Here is a 20712-nt window from a genome sequence, read left to right on the forward strand (position 1 = left end):
AATGTGTGATATTGACCGTGTTAACTGCTAAAGGTCAGATTTTCTTCATGCTTAATCTCTTCTGTTGAAGCATGTGATCAGACAACACTCCAATGGATTTAATCTAAAATGGATCATCAGGTTTTACACAAACTTGTCATGCCAGCTCAAGTAAACACTATCAATAAAGCAAAAAGGGGTCCAACCAAATACTAAGAAACTCTGAAATTCATGTACATATTCCAAAGATTCTACTTGTCACTCAAGTTATGTAATTATATTATGTATTACATAACAATTATATTACAAATATAATTTGTAATAAAAATTGCTGTATTAAATAAGAAAACACAAACTAGAAGCATTTTCACTAGTGCTCTCAGACTTTTGGACCCCACTGTAGGTATGTTACTAACATGATAAATGTTTGAATGTTACAGTAGTCCTACATTATAAATCTGGATTTTAAAAAAAAAAATGTTTGGTGGTCAAAGCTTATTGTCACAGAAAATGTCCATTTGGGGTCATTTGCCCAAAAAGTTTGGGAACAGCTGCGCTAACTTTTGTTCTGCAGTAACTTTCACCAGAACAGAATAAAGTATGAATTGAATGAAGCTCAAATCAGTGAACATATGGCTGAGATCAGGAACAATTTTTTTACGCACTTTTGCAATATGTTGTCAGAGGTTATGTCCTATCAGCCCCAGCTATCAATCATTGTTATACTGATTCAGAAGGATTCGCCAAAAAAAGGGAATTAAAAAAGAAAACAAGAAACAGCTTAAGGTATGATCCTTTTGTTTGTTGTAATAGATGTCCTAGAATTGTTTTAGGATTGTGGGGGAAAACAACCTTTTTAATCTTCAGCTATCTCAGCAGAACTAGCTAATACGCATTGTCTTTATTTGACTAAAATAACCAGTGATAAACACACATGTATGTTAATACTGCTAGATTTTTATTTTCTTGACATGATTTTCAAAAATCTGTAAAGAGTTTTTTAAACCATTACATTCAAAGATTTTTCTTTTCACTGTCAGAATGAAGAGTGGAATATAAAATGTATTATGTGTTTTAGTCTGTTTTTGAACCTGTACCAAAATTATTATATGTGTGTAAAATTGAAGAATCCATGATTATATGTGGCATCAGTAAGACATTTTCCTTAAAGTTTATGTTGCCAGTAGGTTCAAACTGACGAGAGTAATAACTTTATTTGAAATGTATTACATTATTATAATATTTCCTTATCTGGAATATAATCTTTAGTCTGAAGAGATTAATATGTTAAATTCTTTTTGAAAAAAAAAATTTTGAAAATAACTATTTACATGTGTCACTTTAAATATTAAGAAAGTATTAAGATATGCCTCAGAAGTCGATTTATATCCTTCAATGAGCTCATTCATACTGCTCAATGTTGGGCTCATGGTATGGCCCTTGTATTTCTTGATGCTTTCCTTTGCACTCTGCAAAGAAAACAATATCCTGAATTATTTTAGGGCATGTAATAATGAGAAAACCAGATTTAGAAACAGCACTTAAGCAAACATTTGAAAGATGTGTTGCTTTACCAGCAAGATATCATTTAAACAAGTCTGACAGTTTTAATACAATTACAAGATCCAATTTAATACAATAATCCCCTGTTGCTATAATGAAAATGGTAAATATCCAAAAAAATATATATATATACAGTGGTATGAAAAAGTATTTGCCCCACCCTGATTTCTTCTGTTTTTGTGTATCTCTCATACTAAATAGTTTTAGATCTTCAAATGAAATACAACAAAAAACAAAAGCAACCTGGTTGTGCCACCTTTAGAAGCAATAACTGCAACCAAATGCTTCTGATAATTGGAGATCAGTATATCTAGGATTTAGTCCCATGCTTTAGATCATTGTCTTGCTGCATAATCCAGTTGCGCTTGATAGTGTCTGTGCGCAACCAGTGTCTTTCTGATAGTGGAGTCATGAACAGTCACCTTTATTGATGTATAGTTCCTTTTGATGTTGTCTTTGGCTCTTTTGTGACTTCCTCGATGAATAGTTGCTGTGCTCTGGGAGGAATTTTGGAAGATTGGCCACTTCTGGGAAGGTTAACTACTGTGCAGAATTTTTCCATTTGGAGATAATGGCTCTCATTTTGCATCCTTTGGAGTCCCAGAGCCTTTGAGAAAGCTTTGTAAACCTTCCCAGACTGATGTATTTCAATCACCTTGAATTTCTGGAATTTCTTTCAACTTTGCCACAGTTTGTTACTCGGTAAGCTTATTAACCACCTTCATGCTTTTGAAAAAGTTCTATTTAAGTGTTGATTTGATTGAACAGTGTTTGCAGTAATCAGGCCTGATTGTGTCTAGTCCAGCTGAACACCATTATGAATGCAGTTTCATAGATTTGGGAATTAGTAGCTATGGGGGCAAATACATTTTCACACAGGCTCAGTTGGTATTGGATAACTTTTTTGCTTCAATAAATAAGATTATCATTTAAAAACTTAATTTTGTGTCTACTCAGGTTGCCTTTGTTTTATCTTAGATTTTGTTATATATAAAAACGAGAAATCAGCATGGGGCAAATACTTTTACACAGCTCTGTATGAAATGCGAAAAGGGATTGGTGACTTTTGCTTTTCATTTTTTAACAAGTTCAGTAGTGATATTTTGTTCTTCACTCACTTGCAGATGTAGTAGATGATCACAGCCAGCACCAGCAGGATGAGGATGAGGAGGATGACGATAGCAACGATCATGCCTGTGTTAAAGCTGTTGTCTGATGTGCTCTCCAGTTGGAATTGCTCACACCTGCTGCCTTCATAGTTGTTATTGCATCTGCAAGGGAAAGTGATCTCATTGGTCCATGCAGTGTGAGTAACAATAACAGATCTTGCTCATTAAGGTAAACAAACTTGATATACAATGCCGCTAGGAGGTTTGTGAACCCTTTACAATGTCCTGTATTTCTGCTGAAATATGATCAGACCTACATCTAAGTCTTAAAACTTAAAGAGAACTCAATTAAACAAATGATGCAGATGTTTTTACATTTATTTATTAAGCAAAATTGTGATGAAATGTATGACCATAAGCTTAACCGTAAGTCTGTCATTCAGCAAGACAACGACCCTAAGCACACAAGTAAATCTACAAAGAAATGGTTAAAGCAGAAGAAATTTCACATTTAGGAATGGCCAAGTTATAGTACAGACCTAAACCCAATAGAAATATTTGGAATTACCTAAAAAGAGCAGTTTATGCAAGGAAGCCCACCAACTTCACTGAGTTGAAGCAGTTTTGTAAGGAGGAATGGGCCAAAACTGTTTGGAAATGTTTGGTTTAAACTGTTGAAATGTTTGGTTGAAGTTATTGCTGCTCAAGTGGGTTACACAAGTTATTGAATACATAGGTTCACATACTTTTTCCAAGAAAGATATTTTGTGTAATTGGGTCCTCTTTAAATAGTTTTAGGACTTAGATGAAGATCTCATCACATTTCTGGTTTGCAGAAATACAGAAAATGGTAAAGGGTTCACAAACTTTCTAGCAGCACTGTAAATGTATGTTACATGTGATATAATTTATGTATATGTATATGTGTGAACATAAGTGTATATAAAGTCTTCTGTATGTGAAGAACAGTGGACTATATATACATACATAGAAAATAACTTTGTGTGATAACTAATTAGATGATGAGATGATTAGTAATTATGTTAAGTTGTTCCAGAAAAAAAAATGCAGATTCTGTTGGGTGAAACTAAAACATTTTGAAATCCTGTTTAATCACCAAGCTCAACGTTATTCTTTATAACCATATGTTTGCAGCTATTACTGAGGAAAAAAAGCAAACAGTGCTTACATATACACTAAGGGTTCTCAACCTTTTTTGACCAGTCACCCTATATTAAGTCCCTAAAATTCTCATGATCCCACACATCCATCATTTTTGTGAAGCCTTAAATGATAGGTATTTGAATATTCTAGGTGCATTTCTGTAAAATAGACATAGTTAGGTAACTTTCTTATTTAAATATTAAGTTGATCACACACATTCACCCTCAGACAATTAATCTGAGTCAGTCCACCTACTGGCAGGTGGACTGGTAACCAGTCGGTAGGTGGAAGGAAACCGGAGAACCCGGAGGAAACCCATGTGGACAATTCGAGAACATGCACAGGAACTCCATGCAGACAGTAACCTGAGAACACGATCAAACCAAGGAGCCTGGAGCTGTGAGTGACAACACTCCCTGTTACTTCACTGTACCGCCCTCATTGTTACTGTATTACACTGATATTTTCCAACATATATGTGGTGTTTCTGCACATGCAGGCCAACCCTTTACATTTATTTGTCTTACAATGAAGAGGGGAAGATCACAAATGGGTTCTTACACATTTAAGAATACTTTTATAAATCATTATGTCTAAGAGCTCACATGTCAGGCCATGATAGATGAAATATTTTGAAAGCTCACATTTCATCTTTGGCCAACTTCAACTTTGACCAACTTTTATCCAACTTTGGCCCTGGACCAACCATACATCACACAGTGCTAGCAAATGGTACCAGTAATTGGGTTTGTTGGCTTAGTTGTTGGTAATATGTAATAGTATGTGTATGACCGTGAAGCCCACTTTACACCAGGGAGTAGGGCATTTATTATTTTATTTCTTGTACTGACTGTCAGAGTGTTATACACAAGCATTACCACTTTTTTTTGTAAATTTTTAACTTTTACAGTGATAACAGAATTTTCACAAAATTTATATTTAACCAATGCCAAAGCACATGCTTCTGCAGAATGCTATGGCCTAAAATATATCCCTTGCACGGTTTAGATTATGTTCACATGCTGCAATAGCATGAACATTGTATTTTGTCATGTTTCTAGCTAAACAACTGAAATACATCTCAGGCGCCTGGTGTAACTTGTAAACAGGAGCATATTACATGCGGAATAACTGCTAAAATGGGTTTAAGAGTTGCTCTAAATTAGGCTCCTGAAGTAAGTACATTTCAGATATTTCGCTGAAATGTTCCATAAGCCAAGTTTATATGCATAAAAATCTATAATAAGAGTTGGTCAAAATCTTCTGCAACCCCATTTGAGGTGGTTAAACTTAGAAACGAAAGTTCACCTGCTGCCTTAAAAACATTAGTGAACTCAGCTTAAAATAACCGTTGTTTCAACTCAAAAAGTTACTTTTACAAGTTTTACAAGTCAAGACAATGGATTACTTTAAGGTTACTTTGTGAAAACTTATAAACTTAAGTTCAATTTCCAAAACTTGTCATGACAATTAGAGTTAAAGAGAAGAAATAAGTTAAAATAATGTGGCTGTCATGTTTTACAGTGAGGTTGAGAAACTATTACTTACAAACAGGTGAGCATGGACATTGAGGGTATTTTAAAGCATTTTCCTCCATTCATGCAGTAGGATGCATCTGACCCAGTGCAAGGTTCACCATGATCTAAAAAAGACAAAAGAGCAAATCATAAGTCTGGATTTATTTGATTATTGCTGTCACATTGTCTGATAGCAGTAAACAGCATGTGATGCCTTAGAATGTAACACAATGATAATTAAAAGTTATTGTACAGTTGTGTGCAGATGTTTGCATCATGAGTGCTTACTAGGTTGTTAATATAGGAACTTGATTGCAGGTTCTCTATACATATCAGAACCTTATATTAATTTAATGGTGTTTTCTTGTTGAATACTCTTCTAAAAATCTAAAAATCTGTCTATTACAGCAGTGGAGTGTAGGTCAGCAGTTACCTTTATTAGAAAGCTCAAAAGTTTGCATCCCTGTTGACATGTTCTAGTTTTATATATTTGAATGTGACTCATTGAGGTGTCTAATGAGCTGTGAACAGGTCAAGGTAAGCACTAGTGGCCTTCTATACAACACTTAAAACAGACAATACAGTATTAACCTTTCACAGAGCAGAGTATAATAAAGAATCCCTGTGTTTAGGGATACCATTAGCAACAATGAGAACATTAAATCAGAAATAAACATAGACAAACATCATTTTGATGTATGCAAACTGCTGCACTCAACTGTATAATAAATGTGTATTTGTTACACAGATTATATGAGGTTTGAAGGTTATGCATTCTTCATTTTACCTGCCATCATTACAGGTTCAGATGAACTCGTCACAGTGGATGTAGTTATTATCTTTTGCTTCCACCTGACAAAACATCATGTTAAGTCTATCATCTCAGATTGGCCATAAATAAATATGTGTATATACATATTGATAATGATAAGGTTATGTCTGACTTTATGGGCAACAATGAGATAATGTTATAAATTAATTGTTTACATGTCACCAGATAGACAGTATGTGAGACGTTTTACACAATGATATTGCTTAAAGTATAAAAAGACAAGTTAAAATTTAGTCTCTGATTTGACTTTATTGAGAATCAAAACTGTATGCTTCAATATCTTCAAAATACACAATAGTCATCCAAACTAGTTCTTGATACCTAAATGTTTCTTAATTACTTAAAACAGGACATTTTGACAAAAGCTTACATACATTAATATTTTCCATTAAAGTAAACATTTCTGCCAAAGTAGAAACTTCTCTATTGAAATGAAAAGGGTGTGTCTTTGTATCAACCTGTTCTGTGTTCTCTTTACAGAGCAGTTTTGCAATTTTATGAGTAAACTCTGGTGTGACATAGAATGAGATTTTTAAGAAAATCACAACAGAGAATGACTTACCAGATAGAGCGACTGTAGGCAAGTTTCTTCAGAGTGACATATCAAAAAGAATGTCATTGTGGCACTCAGAGTCACACAAGCGTGCCCTGGGCGTTTACGTTTGAGCCTAGAAATGTTGTGGTTGCTGTTTGTCCACATTACTTCAGGGTTCAGTTTACACTTCCTATCATGAGAAAAATGCAGTGTGAACTAACAATGATTTTGTTAGTTCACACTGCAATCATTTGTCACATTACTTCACACACTTTTTGGACTCTTCTTTTCCAAATGTACCTATTTACATGGAAAATTGAACATTTTAGCTAATAATCAGCCAGGATGTGTTGAATAATTAATTAAAAGGGGCTGATGGCTGTCGTTTTGAGACAGATCTTGAATCAGTGTGGAAGCAATGAGAAAATACTTACACGACTTTCAGTCAGGTGGGGTTGGTTAAACACCTGCTTGTATCGAGACTTTACTTCAGGCTTGAAGCAGACCAACTATGTCAGGTGATAGTTATGACTGCTATGTTTAAAATCTTGTGAACATCACAGGTATGTATGGAATTTTAGGAACTTTCTTAACTAAAACCGTTAGAAAGGGCAGTCAAACACAGCTAAAACCTTTTGTGGTTTGACGTGTTTAAAAAAGGACATTAGCCAGACATAATTAGGGGTTTTGTAACCTTTCTGTTAGTCAGTATGATGCCCTTCACCACTGGGCCTGCACTTATCATTGTGAAGCTCCTGGTTGCCATTGAACACCATGTTCATTATATTTATTTTGTTCAATATGAATTATAAAAGGACATAAAGCAGAAAGTACTCAAATTATAGACCTTCAGCCATATTTCAGGTGTCACCAGTATAACACGTCTTGATGATGAATGATCTTGAAGTTCACGAAGAATTAAACAATGAATGTAAATGACTATCTTAATATTAGATGTAAGATATGATATGCAAGTAACCATTTATGGGATTAAAGAGCCAGTCTCTCACTATGATACATATCACCATTTTGGCAATAACATACTGAATTTAATATTTTACAAATCGTATAAATGTTATGTTCTTTAGGTGTACCTTCAGTGGGGATTTTGATGTTTAAACCTTATTATATAGGATTATGGTACTCCAGATGATGTATGTATCTGACATTTGGCAGTAAGAAAGATAGTATAGACATCAGAAATATTAGGGAAATGACAGTATACCATTTCACAGATATTGCTGATGTGCTTCCACAGACAGAGCTCACTATCAATCACCACTCCTAGATTCTTAACTATTATACATTACAAGACATCCACAACGTGATTATGTGTGTGTGTGTGTGTGTGTGTGTGTGTGTGTGATCTGCATTGATGAAAGTATAAATATACATTAATTACACTAAATATGAAACATGCAGCTGGATGACATATTCACAGAAAAAAATTGTGTCTCTGCTGCATTTTGCTGCCATTGTTGGGTCCAGTTATCTCCGTAGAGAAAAGAGTTACTGTAAATAAATATGAAGTTATTCTGACTGATCACTTTATCCATCCATCCATCCATTTTCTGTGCCGTTTATCCTACACAGGTTCGTGGGGAGCCTGGAGTCTATCCCAGGGGACATGGAGCACAAGGCGGGGGGCAACCTGGATGGGGTGCCGGCCTATCGCAGGGCACAATCACTCTCTCTCTCTCTCTCTCTCTCTCTCTCTCTCTCTCTCTCTCTCTCTCTCTCTCTCTCTCTTGCAATTTGTTTTTTAATGACCGCAGTATAAGAATATATAATAAGAAGCAGCATGTGATGTCATCACAATGCGCATTCAGCAAAAGCCCTCTTCAATTCAGGTGCATCAAACATGAGTACAGCTAGAAGGTCTCATTTAGCTACCAACAAACATCACTGCAAATTCAAGTACTTTTCCCACAAAAAGAGCACAAAATCAAAATCAAGTATTTTTTGGCTGCAAAACTCCTGTGCAAAATCCTGTACGGACGTTCAGTATGAGCATATTGTAAATCATAGTCTTGGATGAGCACAGGATAGTCATTATCATTACAGCAGCAGTTCTTAGGTACAAGTCTACAGTATCCAGACAAGAGTGTCCACTGAATCAAGGGTGAGTAGTGGGCAAAAACAGGTTTCGGGAAATATTTAGGGTATCCATGTGGGACCGTCCAGAGCAGCAGAATGTGAGTCACAAGTGAAGAAAGTAGAGCATTAGTATGAATCAGACAAGTCCAAAGAGTGTGAGAGGACACACAGCAGTAGAAACGTGTCAGGATCAGGCACAGTTTAGAAAAGCATCAATTCAGACAGAGAGAAACTACAGATTATGGTATGTCTATTCTACACTGGTTTAAGAGGAGGCAAGTGGGGACTATTTAAAAAATTAAGCCTTTCCCGCCAAATCACCATGGCAACGTTGGCATGACGTTTACCGACTATCACCCGTTGAGTTCTGCATTAATGTTCTTTATTTTTCATGTAGAACATGTGGAAGTTAAATTACACACACACACACACACACACACACACACACACACACACACACACACACGTTTATAATGTCAGTTGAATCACGACCTCTTTTATCCGTGATTGAATGACAAACGTTTACACCAATTGGCATAGAGAAGTGGCTGTCATCATGTTCTTTCTCCACTAGGCGAAGGAGGGGAAACGTCTGTAGATACGCAGCTCGACTACTCACATTTCAATGAGCCGAACAGTATTTTGAAGGACTCGAGCTCACTGAGAAACGCACGTTTAACTAAACTGCTCGACACTCCAGCATGCAGCGATGGCTGCGTGTTTACCAGGCGCACTCGTAATCCAGCGGACAGCTGTTGGTTATTTCTGAGCAGCTGGACTCTGGGTTTTAATGCTCGGTTGGACACGCGGAGTCCCCAGAGTGATTGTCGGGGAAGCCCTCATCCCTCATCCTCACACTGAGCCGAGCAGGCACACAATGCCCTCCTCCCCCTCCTCCTCCTCCTCCGCGCTCACGGATTCTGCTGATGCTGATCCTCTCCGTTTACTCGCCAGCGGACTGCTCACAGCATCTCGGTGAACGATGATCGCATTACAGATCGGGCTCGGTAGTCTTGCCCTTTTTTTCTTCGGAGGTGCAGAAGAAGCAGAATCAGAGCGGATGCTTGGCAAGGATAACAGTCGCAGCCTACACACAGAAAGCTCTGAGCACCGAGCATCGGCTAGGCACACATCTCTATCATCCTCCTCCTCCTCCTCCTCCTCCTCAATATCATCATCAGTATTACTAGAGCAAGAGAGACACGACTGAACTTCCGATGATGTATTTAACAAAAAGGTAGGTTTATTGGTTTTTAAATAGGCTACTTATTTTAAGATTTCTTCATCTAGTGAGTGTGCTAATTACTCTTCCTCCTCCTCCTCCTCCTCTTTCGTCCTCACTGCCTCCCCCTCTTATTGTACCCATAATTGCTTTCATCAGTGACCGTTTGTCATCATGTTATTTCATTAAACCCAATGTCGACGGATAACTGTGTCAGGAAGCCATGGCCTTTAATAGCGACACATCCTTGGCTCTTTTACTCGTTAGTGGTAATGCATTTAATCACAAACACAGTCATTCGATGCTTTAGGCCTTGGAAAATGAAAGATATTTAAAGACATGCCTTTTATCACTGGCATATATTTTGGGTTTGGTCTGAAATTAGGTTTCACAGGGAAAAACTTCAGACATGGCTTGTCGCCTGGGCTGTATGAGTTTGCTGTAAAACGTAAAGCTTGTGTTGTGATCAGGAAAGGCAAGTAAAGGTATATAAACACTATGAAATAAAAGCATTGCCATAGTTCCTACAGCAAAGAGTCCTGTTTTTGCATTTCATTTGTGCCAGCTGAAGTGTGACAGTGTGTGGATCAGTGATCAGCTGCTAAAGTTTCAGTGTGATGTGGAGGCAGGAGAGGGAGCTGTGTGTGCTAGTATACTGCCCAGACCTGATAGTGCCACTATCAAAAATAGGTCATCTTCCTCTCTTTTTACCTATGACAGAAAATTGTTTACATGTTATAGAAAGGCGCTTTGTATATATGCTGGAGAGTAGAATTTTAAGTTTAGCTTTTTACTGTTAATCTGTCTTGGTTCCATCAGTTGGAATGCTAGTAAACAACAATGCAAATCCAATGTTTAACCAATTTAATACAATACTAATACTCAGAGCTGTGAATACTCATAGGTAACACTTTAGAATATGGATACGTCATTAATGATTAACTACACAGGAAGAAATGAATAACGCAATATTAACATTCTACTAACTACTATTAACTAACTAGAAACTCTGATTAACAAATTAGTAAGTAATAGTGCACAGATGAATGCTGTAGTTCACTGTTAGCTAATGAATAACTACTATTTCTTTCATTCCTCCTAGAGAACTACTAAGAAACTATTAATAACTACTATTTCTTTCATGCCTCAAAGAGAAATTCCGTTACTACACACAACCTTGGGGTAACCATGGTCAATCAGCTGTATTTTCCCTCTCACATTGCTAATCTGACACGCTCATGTCGATTTCTCCTTTACAACATCAGAAGGATTCGTCCATTTCTATCCATACAGGCCACTCAGGTGCTGGTTCAGTCTCTTGTCATTTTGAGGCTGGACTACTGCAACTCACTCCTCGCAGGTCTGACTCTGAACGCCATTCGACATCTGCAACTGATCCAGAATGCAGCTGCACGACTGGTTTCCAATCTTCCTAACTTCTCCCACACCACCACATTGCTACACTCCCTCCACTGACTTCCTGTAGCTGTCTGCATCAGATATAAAACACAGATGCTTGCCTACAAAGCCAAAAATGGACCAGCACCCGCTTACCTCAAATCACTTATCACACCCCGCACTGCCCCACGCTCCCTCCGAACCTCTAACACTGCTAGATTGGTGCCACCAGCTATCAGGGTACAAGGAAGGCATGCATCAAGACTCTTCTCTGTTCTGGACCTAGGTGGTGGAATGAACTTCCCTTAGATGTCCGAACAGCTGAGTCACTGGCGGTCTTCAAACCACGTCATAAAAACCTACCTCTTCCTAAAGTACTTAAATTATTCACTTTTCATTTAAAAAAATGTTCGTGTGTTTTCTTACTATATTACCTCCCAACAGAGTTTTAAGACTGATGGTATTTTTTGTCCATGACCTGGTGAACCAGTATCAGGCTGTATTTATTGATAGAGACTTCAAAGCACTTCTGTAAGTCGCTCTGGTTAAGAGTGTCTGCCAAATGCCATTAATGTAAATGTACTAAGAAACTATATTAATAAGTACTATTTCTTTTATGCCTTCCGGAGAACTACTAAGAAACTATATACAGTTTCATAAGTAATACGAAACCACTACTGTTAACGAATAGACAAGATTGTTTACATAATCAATAGGTAATAGCAGACTTATGATTTGGGTAAACTGTTAATAATTAGTACATTTTATCATTCCTCCTAGAGAATGATTTACTAACTATGGATCATTGTAAATAAATGGCTTTTTAAATGCACATTTCGGGACCTTACTCCTGTGGCCACTTTTCCGTCATGCCTTTGAACTTTACCCAGATGAGGATGGGTTCCTTTCTGAGTCTGGTTCCTCTCAAGGTTTCTTCCTCATTTCATCTTAGGGAGTTTTTCTTTGCCACCGTTGCCACCGGCTTACTCAATAGGGATAAATTCACACACTTAAAATCTGTATCCTGTATTTTATATGTTTCTGTAAAGCTGCTTTGAGACAATGTCCATTGTTAAAAGCACTACACAAATAAAATTTAATTTAATTGAATTGAACTTCACTTTTTCCACATTATTATTAATACTTAAATAACGAGAAGACAGCTTAGGTCCACACTTGTCACTGAATCACTAGAGAGTCATGGAGACTACTGGAACATTTCAAGTCATCAGCCATATCCCAAATGCCAGACAAATTGTAACCTATACAGTAATTTATTTATTTAACATGCCTCACAGGAATATATGCTTCTATGTAAGAAGAATCTATATGGTATATGGTAGCCCGAAAATAATGACTCAAGTGTTACCAAATCCTTCAGAAGTTATTACTAACCAAAACCTTACAAAAACTTCAAAAGCTTACAGTGACTTCAGTGTTTGGTTGCACGTGATATTTATTCATCATAACTGTGGGGAAAATGCATAATATTTAGTTATTTTTTTTCCGTTCCCTCAATGATTTACATATTTGCATATCAGTAATCACGACATATTAAGACTCACACTCAGTTTGTTTCATTCAAATACTTTATTGATTCCAGTGCATCATTGAACTAGTTGGAATGCACACATTCTACTTTATGTTGTACACACTTTTGTTAATACAGTTTTCCTTAAGTTGTGGTTGTGTTGGATGAACTGAGGAGTGGATGGTTGCCTTGCGGAATCTCCGATGGGGTCGGTGCGCATTAAAGGCTGACACGCCGCATTCACTGCTATTTTTAGTGGAAGTGTTTTGTTTCCCCCATGTGTGTATAAAATGGACTAGTCCGTCTGTATTGCCGCCTGTGTTGATTTATTTGTTTGGTTCTGTTCAGTCCTCAGCTATTTCAGTTTAGTTCTGTTCAGTTTGTAACAAATTGAATATGGTGTGGCCCACGTTACAAGTTGATCTCTGTTATATGTCTATATATTGATTTTGATTATTTGAATTCTTTGTAAATATATATTTTGATTCATTAAACTCTTTTTTTGGGGAAACTGTGTCCCTTGTGCCCTGACTGCCCTGGTCCCTCACAAACAGCTTACCCAAATCATAAGTCTGCTATTACCTATTGATTATGTAAACAATCTTGTCTATTTGTTAGCAGTAGCAGCTTCATATTAATTATGAAACTGTATATAGTTTCTTAGTAGTTCTCCGGGAGGCATGAAAGAAGTAGTACTTATTGATTAGCTAATAGTGAACTACCGCATTCATCTGTGTACTATTACGTACTAATTCATTAATCAGCGTTTTTAGTTAGTTAATAGTAATTACTAGAAAGTTAATATTGCATTATTCATTTTTTCCTGTGTAGTTAGTCATTAATGATGCATCCGTATCCTAAAGTGTTACCTACTCATACTGACCTGATATCCTCAGAGTAACCAAGCTGACAGTTTGCAATCATCTGATGACAATTTGCAAATGCAAAACACCAGAGGTGTAATGATGGCCTGCTTTAAGACAGTTTGTGTCCTCTGTTTATGTGCATGATGTGTGTCATGTCAGTCAACATCACACACATTCATGGCATAAAATACATCAGTGGATCAGATCAGCAAACATGTAAAATATAATTTGGTGCCATTGCAGTGCTTCATGTGAACATGGGCTTCAATACCGATACTAAGTACAGCCCAGCAAATAAAACATTTCAGACATCAGTTTGACTTAAGCCAGTGGATAGTGTACAGGCCATGTGTGATGATCACTTTATTTTACACCTGCGATCATTTTTAATTCAACTTGTTCAACAGATTCAACAGTGGTCTGTGGTCTCCTTATTCTGCTCTCATGTTATGAACCATTATACACGTCCTGTCATTCCTAATACTACTATTGCACTTTTATATAACTGTATAACTATACACGCCTGCATGATCATCCGTAATTGAAAGGTCTGGGCCTAATTTCTGCACTAATTCCCTCTCAGTTTCAACCTTGCTATTATTCAGCTTCTGATTTTGAGCTCAGCTTTGGACGCTTGGATTTCACAATTCACTAAACTTTCATCACAACACTTAAATAATTGAAATGAGTGGTAATTGAGTTCCACAGATGCTTATGGATGCTGGTCCAGATTGAGTTTGAGACCTTCATCATACCTAGAAGAAAGAGTGTCACACCACCAGCTCAGGCTTTGGATAAAGCTTGCTATGCTGAAAATAGTGCTGTTTGTACAATAATATGCCCCCATTTCCCTCATGGCAGTGCTGTGATCAAACGTCACTAAAGCCCTTACGCACTCACTCGGTGCTCACACATGCATTTCATAGTGAGCGCAGTAAGAGGAAAGGAGTACGGGGAATTCTTAATAGGCTGATTTGGCCAGAGCTCAAATGTGGCATGTCCAGGTTAGGATTTATCCAGAGGAGCTGAAGACTTTTACATGAAGTTTCAGTAACTTAACTAGAATTAATACCTATATATATATATATATATATATATATATATATATATATATATAAAGTGTGCATGGCAAGAATCACATAATTGCTGCAGGGGGAGATAAGAGCCTATTTCCTAATTTCCATGTCTCAGCAAGGTCAGATGAAATACAATGGCTCAATCTAATATCAAATCATTGCATTTGTAATTGTATGCCCTTTTGTAGAATCAAAAAAGGTTGGGTGAGTTCCAGCATAAAGCTACTATAACTTTATTATAATCTCAGTTGTAAAGGAAAAGCTGTATTCATTATACTGATGGTTCAATTTCACAAGCCAGTACCTCATTTCCCTTGACTGATTAAATAATCTAAGCCACAAATGTGTTTTAACACCTGAGTATGTAGCTTTAGTTGCACAGTTATCCATCACACTCTTGTTACTGTGGCACATATATCTTGATTTTGTTAAGCATTTTTTATTTGAACATATAAGTATATGTTTTGTTCTCATTACAGGTTTGGTATGCGTGTGGTCATCCCCATCTGGAACAACTAGGATCTTCAATTTAGGAGAAGTTTTTTATTTTATTTATTATTTTATTATTATTATTATTAATTTATTTGTTTATTTTATTTTTGTGGGGAGGAAGTCTGGTCCCTGTCCACTGCGGTCTTCATCATGAGCCACCCACAGTAAGTAGGCTACAGTTTGCACCATCTATCTGATAAGGAAATATGTCAAGTAAGCTACCAAGAGCAAGTTAAAATGAATAATGCTATTGTCTGCATTGCGCACTTAAGTATAGCAGTATGTCCATGAATATATGTATGTACAACTCCAATTCCAAAAAAGTTGGGACAGTATGATGCAAAAAAAAAAACAAAAGGAGTCATTTTAAAATTGTTTACCCTGTACTATTCTGAAAACACACTATTAACACATTATTTAATGTTTTACTTTGTGAATTTAATTTATTTTTTAAGATATACACTCACTTCAAATCTGATGACTGCAACAGTCCAAAAAAGTTGGGACAGTTGTCTGTTTACCACTGTGTAATGTCAACTTTTCTTTTAATAACACTTATTAAGCGTTTGGGAACTGAAGACACCAGTTGGTTAAGTTAACCAAGCGGAATTTTCCCCCATTCATCCATTATGCATTTCTTCAGCCGCGCAATTGTACAGCGTCTTCATTACCTTATTTGGGGACAGGTCAGGACTGCAGGCAGGCCATGCTCGCACCAACACTCTCTACTTTTGCAACCATGCGCTTGTTATCCGGGTAGAATGTGGTTTGGCGTTGTCCTGTTCTGGATGGCAGCATCTGTTTCTCCAAAATGTGTACATATCTTTCTGCATTAATCTTGCCCTCTCATATGTGCAAGTTACTCATGCCATGGGCGCTGACACACCCCCATACCATGACAGACGCTGGCTTTTGGACCTGACGCTGATAACAGCGTGGATGGTCCTTTTCCTCTTTGACCAGAGAACACGACGGTTGTTTCGTCCAAAGTCTATTTGCAATGTTGATTCGTCGGACCACAAAACATGATTCCACTGTGCTGTTGTCCATCTCAGATGAGACCGAGCCCAGAGAAGACGGTGGCGCGTCTGGACAGTGTTGATGTATGTATTTACTTCTGCTTTGCATAGTAAAGACTTGCATCTGTGGATGCAGCGGCGAATGGTGTTGAGTGACAAAAGTTTACCAACGTATTCCCGAGCCCATGTCAGGATATCCATTACAGACTCATGACGGTTTTTAATACAGTGACGTCTGAGGGATCAGAGATCATGCGCATTCAGAAGTGTTTTTTGGCCTTGCCCTATGCACCTTGAATCTTTTATTTATATTGTGCACTGTAGAAGGTGAAATGCCCAAAATCCTGCCGATTTTCTTTGGGGAATGTTGTTCTAGAAGTGTTGGATTATTGACACATAGGTTGGCAGATTGGCAAACCTCGACCCATCCTTGTCTTGAAGGACTAGGCCTTTTTTGGAGGCTCCTTTTATACTATCGATTAGACGATTGCCTCACCTGTTTCACATCACCTTCTTATTTCAACTTGTCACATCACTATTAGTCCTAAATTGCCCCTGTCCCAACTTTTTTGGATCGTTTTGAATGGATCAATTTCAAAATAAATGTTTACCTTAAAAAAAAACTTTGCTTTATTTATTAAGGTAAAACATCAAATACCTTATCTTTATATGTTTTTTGTTTAAATACAACTCAAAGTACATTTACAAATCACTCCTCTTTGTTTTTATGAGCATTTTCCATACTGTCCCACCTTTTTTGTAATTGGGGTTGTTGCATATGGGGTGTGTGTCAAGAGCTTGGAACATTTATTGCATTTGAACAGCTTTGTGTGTCGGGATAGGATGGTGTTTGACTTTATAAATCAATGTGTTTATCCTTTTGCTTTTGTGTAGTATGTTTGGGAATTGGTTACTTTGAGCTGACTGTATTATGTTTCACACCGTCAGAGTATTTCCTTGCTTTATTTCTATTTTTTTCTGTGTGGATTGATATTACCATAAAGCTGTGAAACAATGATTTGTCTGAATTCACCGGACAAATTAAGTCAAAATCACATATACAGTATAGTAAAACATACACTCAACAGACACTTTATTCAGAACACCTATACACCTACTCCTTCATGCAATTATAAAATCAGCCAATCGTGTGGCAGCAGCACAATGCATAGAATCATGCAGATACAGATCAAGAGCTTCAGTTGCTGTTCAAGTCATATATCAGAATGGGGGAATTGTGATCTCAGTCGCTTTGACCATGGCATGGTTGTTGATACCAATGGGCTGGTTTGAGTATTTCAGAAATTTCTGATCTCCTTGGATTGAAAAAGCCTTGTTGATGAAAGAGGTCACAGGAGAATGGCCAGACTGGTTTGAGCTGACAGGAAAGTAGCTAAAATAACCACTTTTTACAACTGTGGTGAACAGAAAAGCATTTCAAAATACACAATACATCAGTCCTTGAGGTAGGTGCGCTACAACACCACAAGACCATATCAGCTTCCACTCCTGTCAGCCAAAATGAGGTGTCTGAGGCTACAGTGGGCACAGGATCATTGAAACTAGGCAGTTGAAGATATCGCATAGATAAACAGGAAAAATATCGCCTGTGCTGCTGCCACATGATTGGCTGATTGGATAATTGCATGAATGAGCAGGTGTGCAGGTATTTCTAATCAAGTGGTCTGGGAGTGTATGTAATGAATTACAGATTTAACTATTAAATGATATATTTTTTTAAAGATAAAAAAAGAAGTTGGTTTGATGACATTTTTTACACAATATTTCAATCTGCATCCAGTTGCACAAAGTTAATATCAAGGTCAAGGCAGCATGACAGCTCTTTAATGTGACATCTCACTCAAAAGTGACATTGTGGTGTCCTGGTCCTAGCACTCATTTCCTCCTTATTCCGTCTGCTGCCTGAGGAGTTGATATCATCATTTATGGCCCCACACTGATGTACCATCACATTCTCAGTGTGCTGTGAGATTCATATGGAACACCTGATCGGTCCATGCCTTTTCTTCGTCCTTCCAGGCCCTGTGTCTCTGAACCAAAGTTAGCAAGATGAGCAGCCATATTGCCTGGAGACTGTTTGTAGTTGTTTCCTCTAGCCATCCTTACTCAAACTACCCTCATACAGTAAAAGTCCCAGAACATATCTCTGATCAATACAAAAGGGGAACCTCTGCCAAATTCCATTTTATCACCGCTGTTTGTCATATTATCTTATCAGTTGTTGTGTACCTGCCAGACAGCATTTTGAAGACAGCCGTGGTGGACGATGAGGGTGAGAAGGATAGTGTAAGGGGACAGAATGCAGTTAGAGATTTCACAGGTCAATGACAAATGAAGTGGTTCATTACAATGAAGAATCGATTATATAAACCAAGCAGGGTGTAACAAAGCAGGGTGACAAGAAAAAAAGTAGAAGGAAAACACTGTATCTAGTGAATGGGGGAAACCCATTATAATGTCCTCCCTGTTGGACAGAACTGTGAATTGATGCGGCTTATGATGCTGAACTTTGTTTCCTCAGTGGAGCTGCTGTGTAAAAACAGATGGGAAGTTCTCCTGCAGTATTATCTCAGGCCAGTTATTTTTGTACTCCTGAAGAGTCTCTTGGGCTAGAGGACTTGGTATTCTCTTCCTCCATCCCTTTCCTCCTCTCTCCTCTCTCTATCTGTCTCTGTCTATCTTTTTTTCTGTTTAGCTTCCTCTTTCTCCGATGGATGAAGTGCTACTCATATTCAGTGTGAACAGGGAACAGACTGACCCACAGAATTGGGATCATATGTATGGTTCATAGTTGGCTATTTGAAGTTTTTTATTACTGAGCAGTGATTTTTGGACAGACAGCTCTGAAAACATACTTTTCATTTTTACGTAGTAATACACCTAATATCCACAATAAAATGAGGTTGTATTTTCATATCACTGGTCCAGAAACAGTTAAATCTACAATCTACATTTACACTCTACAACCACACACACACACACACACACACACACACACACACACACACACACCTGACCTTGACCTCAGTAACCAAAAACTGTCAGATATTCCTGTCCTTGTAGGGACATACTGTATACAACTGTTATAACTACTCTTTTTTTCTTTCTCTTTATAGGGCTTTTCTTTTCTTGGTGCTATCCTGGACTTAATTTAATGTGAATAAGAAAATAAAACACAGTCAGGCTTGTAAGTCACACGGTAACATGGTACAGTAATGTGGGTATTTTCCCATGTGGGTATAACATGGTACAGTAATGGATATTTGGAACATCTCTGTATTCTCAATAGCCTAAAGAATTTACAGCCTAAAACTATCTGCATTTGGAAAATACCTGTTACCATACAGTGTTACCATGTGACTTACAAGCCTGATTGTGTTTGCAGACAAGTTCCAAGAGCCTGGTAAGTGTAATCACATGTTGTGAAAAGCACAACCTTTATGCATAAAGTAGGCTATGCTCAATATTTCAACAAAAAAAGAAGAAGGAAAAAAAAAAAAAAGAGGTAAAATGATTCAAATAGCATAGTGGTAGAGGTTAGCTCATTTACAATATGTTGGTGCAGAATGTAGCATACAGAGCATTTAAGTGAAAGTTTGATACGTCTCTATGCAACATATCCAGAACATTGATATTCATCCTACAGAAGGTGCTGCAGATAGGTTGAACGCTTTTTGCTGAGACTGGGTTGAGACTGGGTTGCTTAAGAAGTAGGTTCTGTTTTTGCATCATTGGCACAATCCTTATACAACATACAGTGGTTGCACCTCAGCAATTCAATTTCTACCTCTTTTGATTTAACTAGCCTACTCAATGTGTCTACGTGGATTCTTTGCATTGTCCCCACTTTCTGTGGGTGTGTGTGTGTGTATGTGTGTGCTGGAAATGTACACATGCTTAGACACTCTGCTACATACTGTGAAGATGGTTTCGTGTTTGAAAAAGGTCAACTAACATTTAGCTTGGACCATTCTAACTAATGAGGTCTTTATTTATTTATTTATTTTGCAATTGACTCTCTCAGTCTGTTCATCTGGGGAAGCCAAAGCTTTAACCACCCACACAATAGCTATATTGCATTACATTACATAATTTCTTTGATAAACAGACATGTTTATGTAGGACAGTTCTCAAACATAGATCACATTTGGTTAGAACTGGTAAGGTTTTTCTTTTTATACTGCCCACTTTCAAATTGGCAGATATTCATCATAGCGGCTTTACAGAAATAAATATGAAAGGCATAACAGTGATGCAACAATAATATTGCTAGTTAACAGTTCACAGCCTT

General features: G+C 37.3%; 2 protein-coding genes across 5 annotated transcripts in view; one reads left to right on the forward strand and one right to left on the reverse strand.

Moving 5' to 3' along the window:
• Positions 1-680: 680 nt before the first annotated feature.
• Positions 681-6828, reverse strand: LOC108274930 (pro-neuregulin-4, membrane-bound isoform). Of its 2 annotated transcripts, XM_017485353.3 has the most exons (5): positions 6727-6828; positions 6120-6184; positions 5364-5457; positions 2661-2813; positions 681-1448 (listed from the first exon to the last, which is right to left on the reverse strand). In XM_017485353.3, exons 2-5 carry the CDS (start codon positions 6127-6129, stop codon positions 1406-1408), a joined length of 300 nt encoding a protein of 99 aa, XP_017340842.1. In that variant the 5' UTR covers positions 6130-6184; positions 6727-6828; the 3' UTR covers positions 681-1405. The 2 variants fall into 2 exon arrangements, with proteins under 2 accessions (XP_017340842.1, XP_047016091.1); XM_047160135.2 differs by lacking the exons at positions 6120-6184; positions 6727-6828 and adding an exon at positions 4071-4212 and having other exon boundaries at positions 5364-5452.
• A 2431-nt stretch (positions 6829-9259) lies between these two features.
• The window catches only part of tmem266 (transmembrane protein 266), a 55663-nt gene continuing 44210 nt past the window's right edge, over positions 9260-20712 (forward strand). For 2 of the 3 annotated variants that reach the window (XM_017485822.3, XM_047159845.2), the window contains exons 1-2: positions 9260-10033; positions 15369-15545. In XM_017485822.3, coding sequence (XP_017341311.1) covers positions 15532-15545 — 14 coding nt within the window. In that variant the 5' untranslated portion in view covers positions 9260-10033; positions 15369-15531. The remainder of the gene's footprint in view (positions 10034-15368; positions 15546-20712) is intronic. The other variant, XM_047159846.2, reaches the window with a different exon arrangement.

This window comes from Ictalurus punctatus, chromosome 14, assembly GCF_001660625.3.
Source record: "Ictalurus punctatus breed USDA103 chromosome 14, Coco_2.0, whole genome shotgun sequence".
Classification (NCBI taxonomy): Eukaryota; Metazoa; Chordata; class Actinopteri; order Siluriformes; family Ictaluridae; genus Ictalurus; species Ictalurus punctatus.

What these genes read in the sequence shown, in the direction of transcription:
- LOC108274930 (XM_017485353.3), bottom strand. An exon ending in ATGTCCATGCTCACCTGTTT is followed by an intron (nt 2,814 to 5,363) that starts GTAAGTAATAGT and finishes TTTCCCTTGCAG; the next exon opens with ATGCAATAACAACTATGAAG. An exon ending in ATCATCTACTACATCTGCAA is followed by an intron (nt 1,449 to 2,660) that starts GTGAGTGAAGAA and finishes TTTTCTTTGCAG; the next exon opens with AGTGCAAAGGAAAGCATCAA.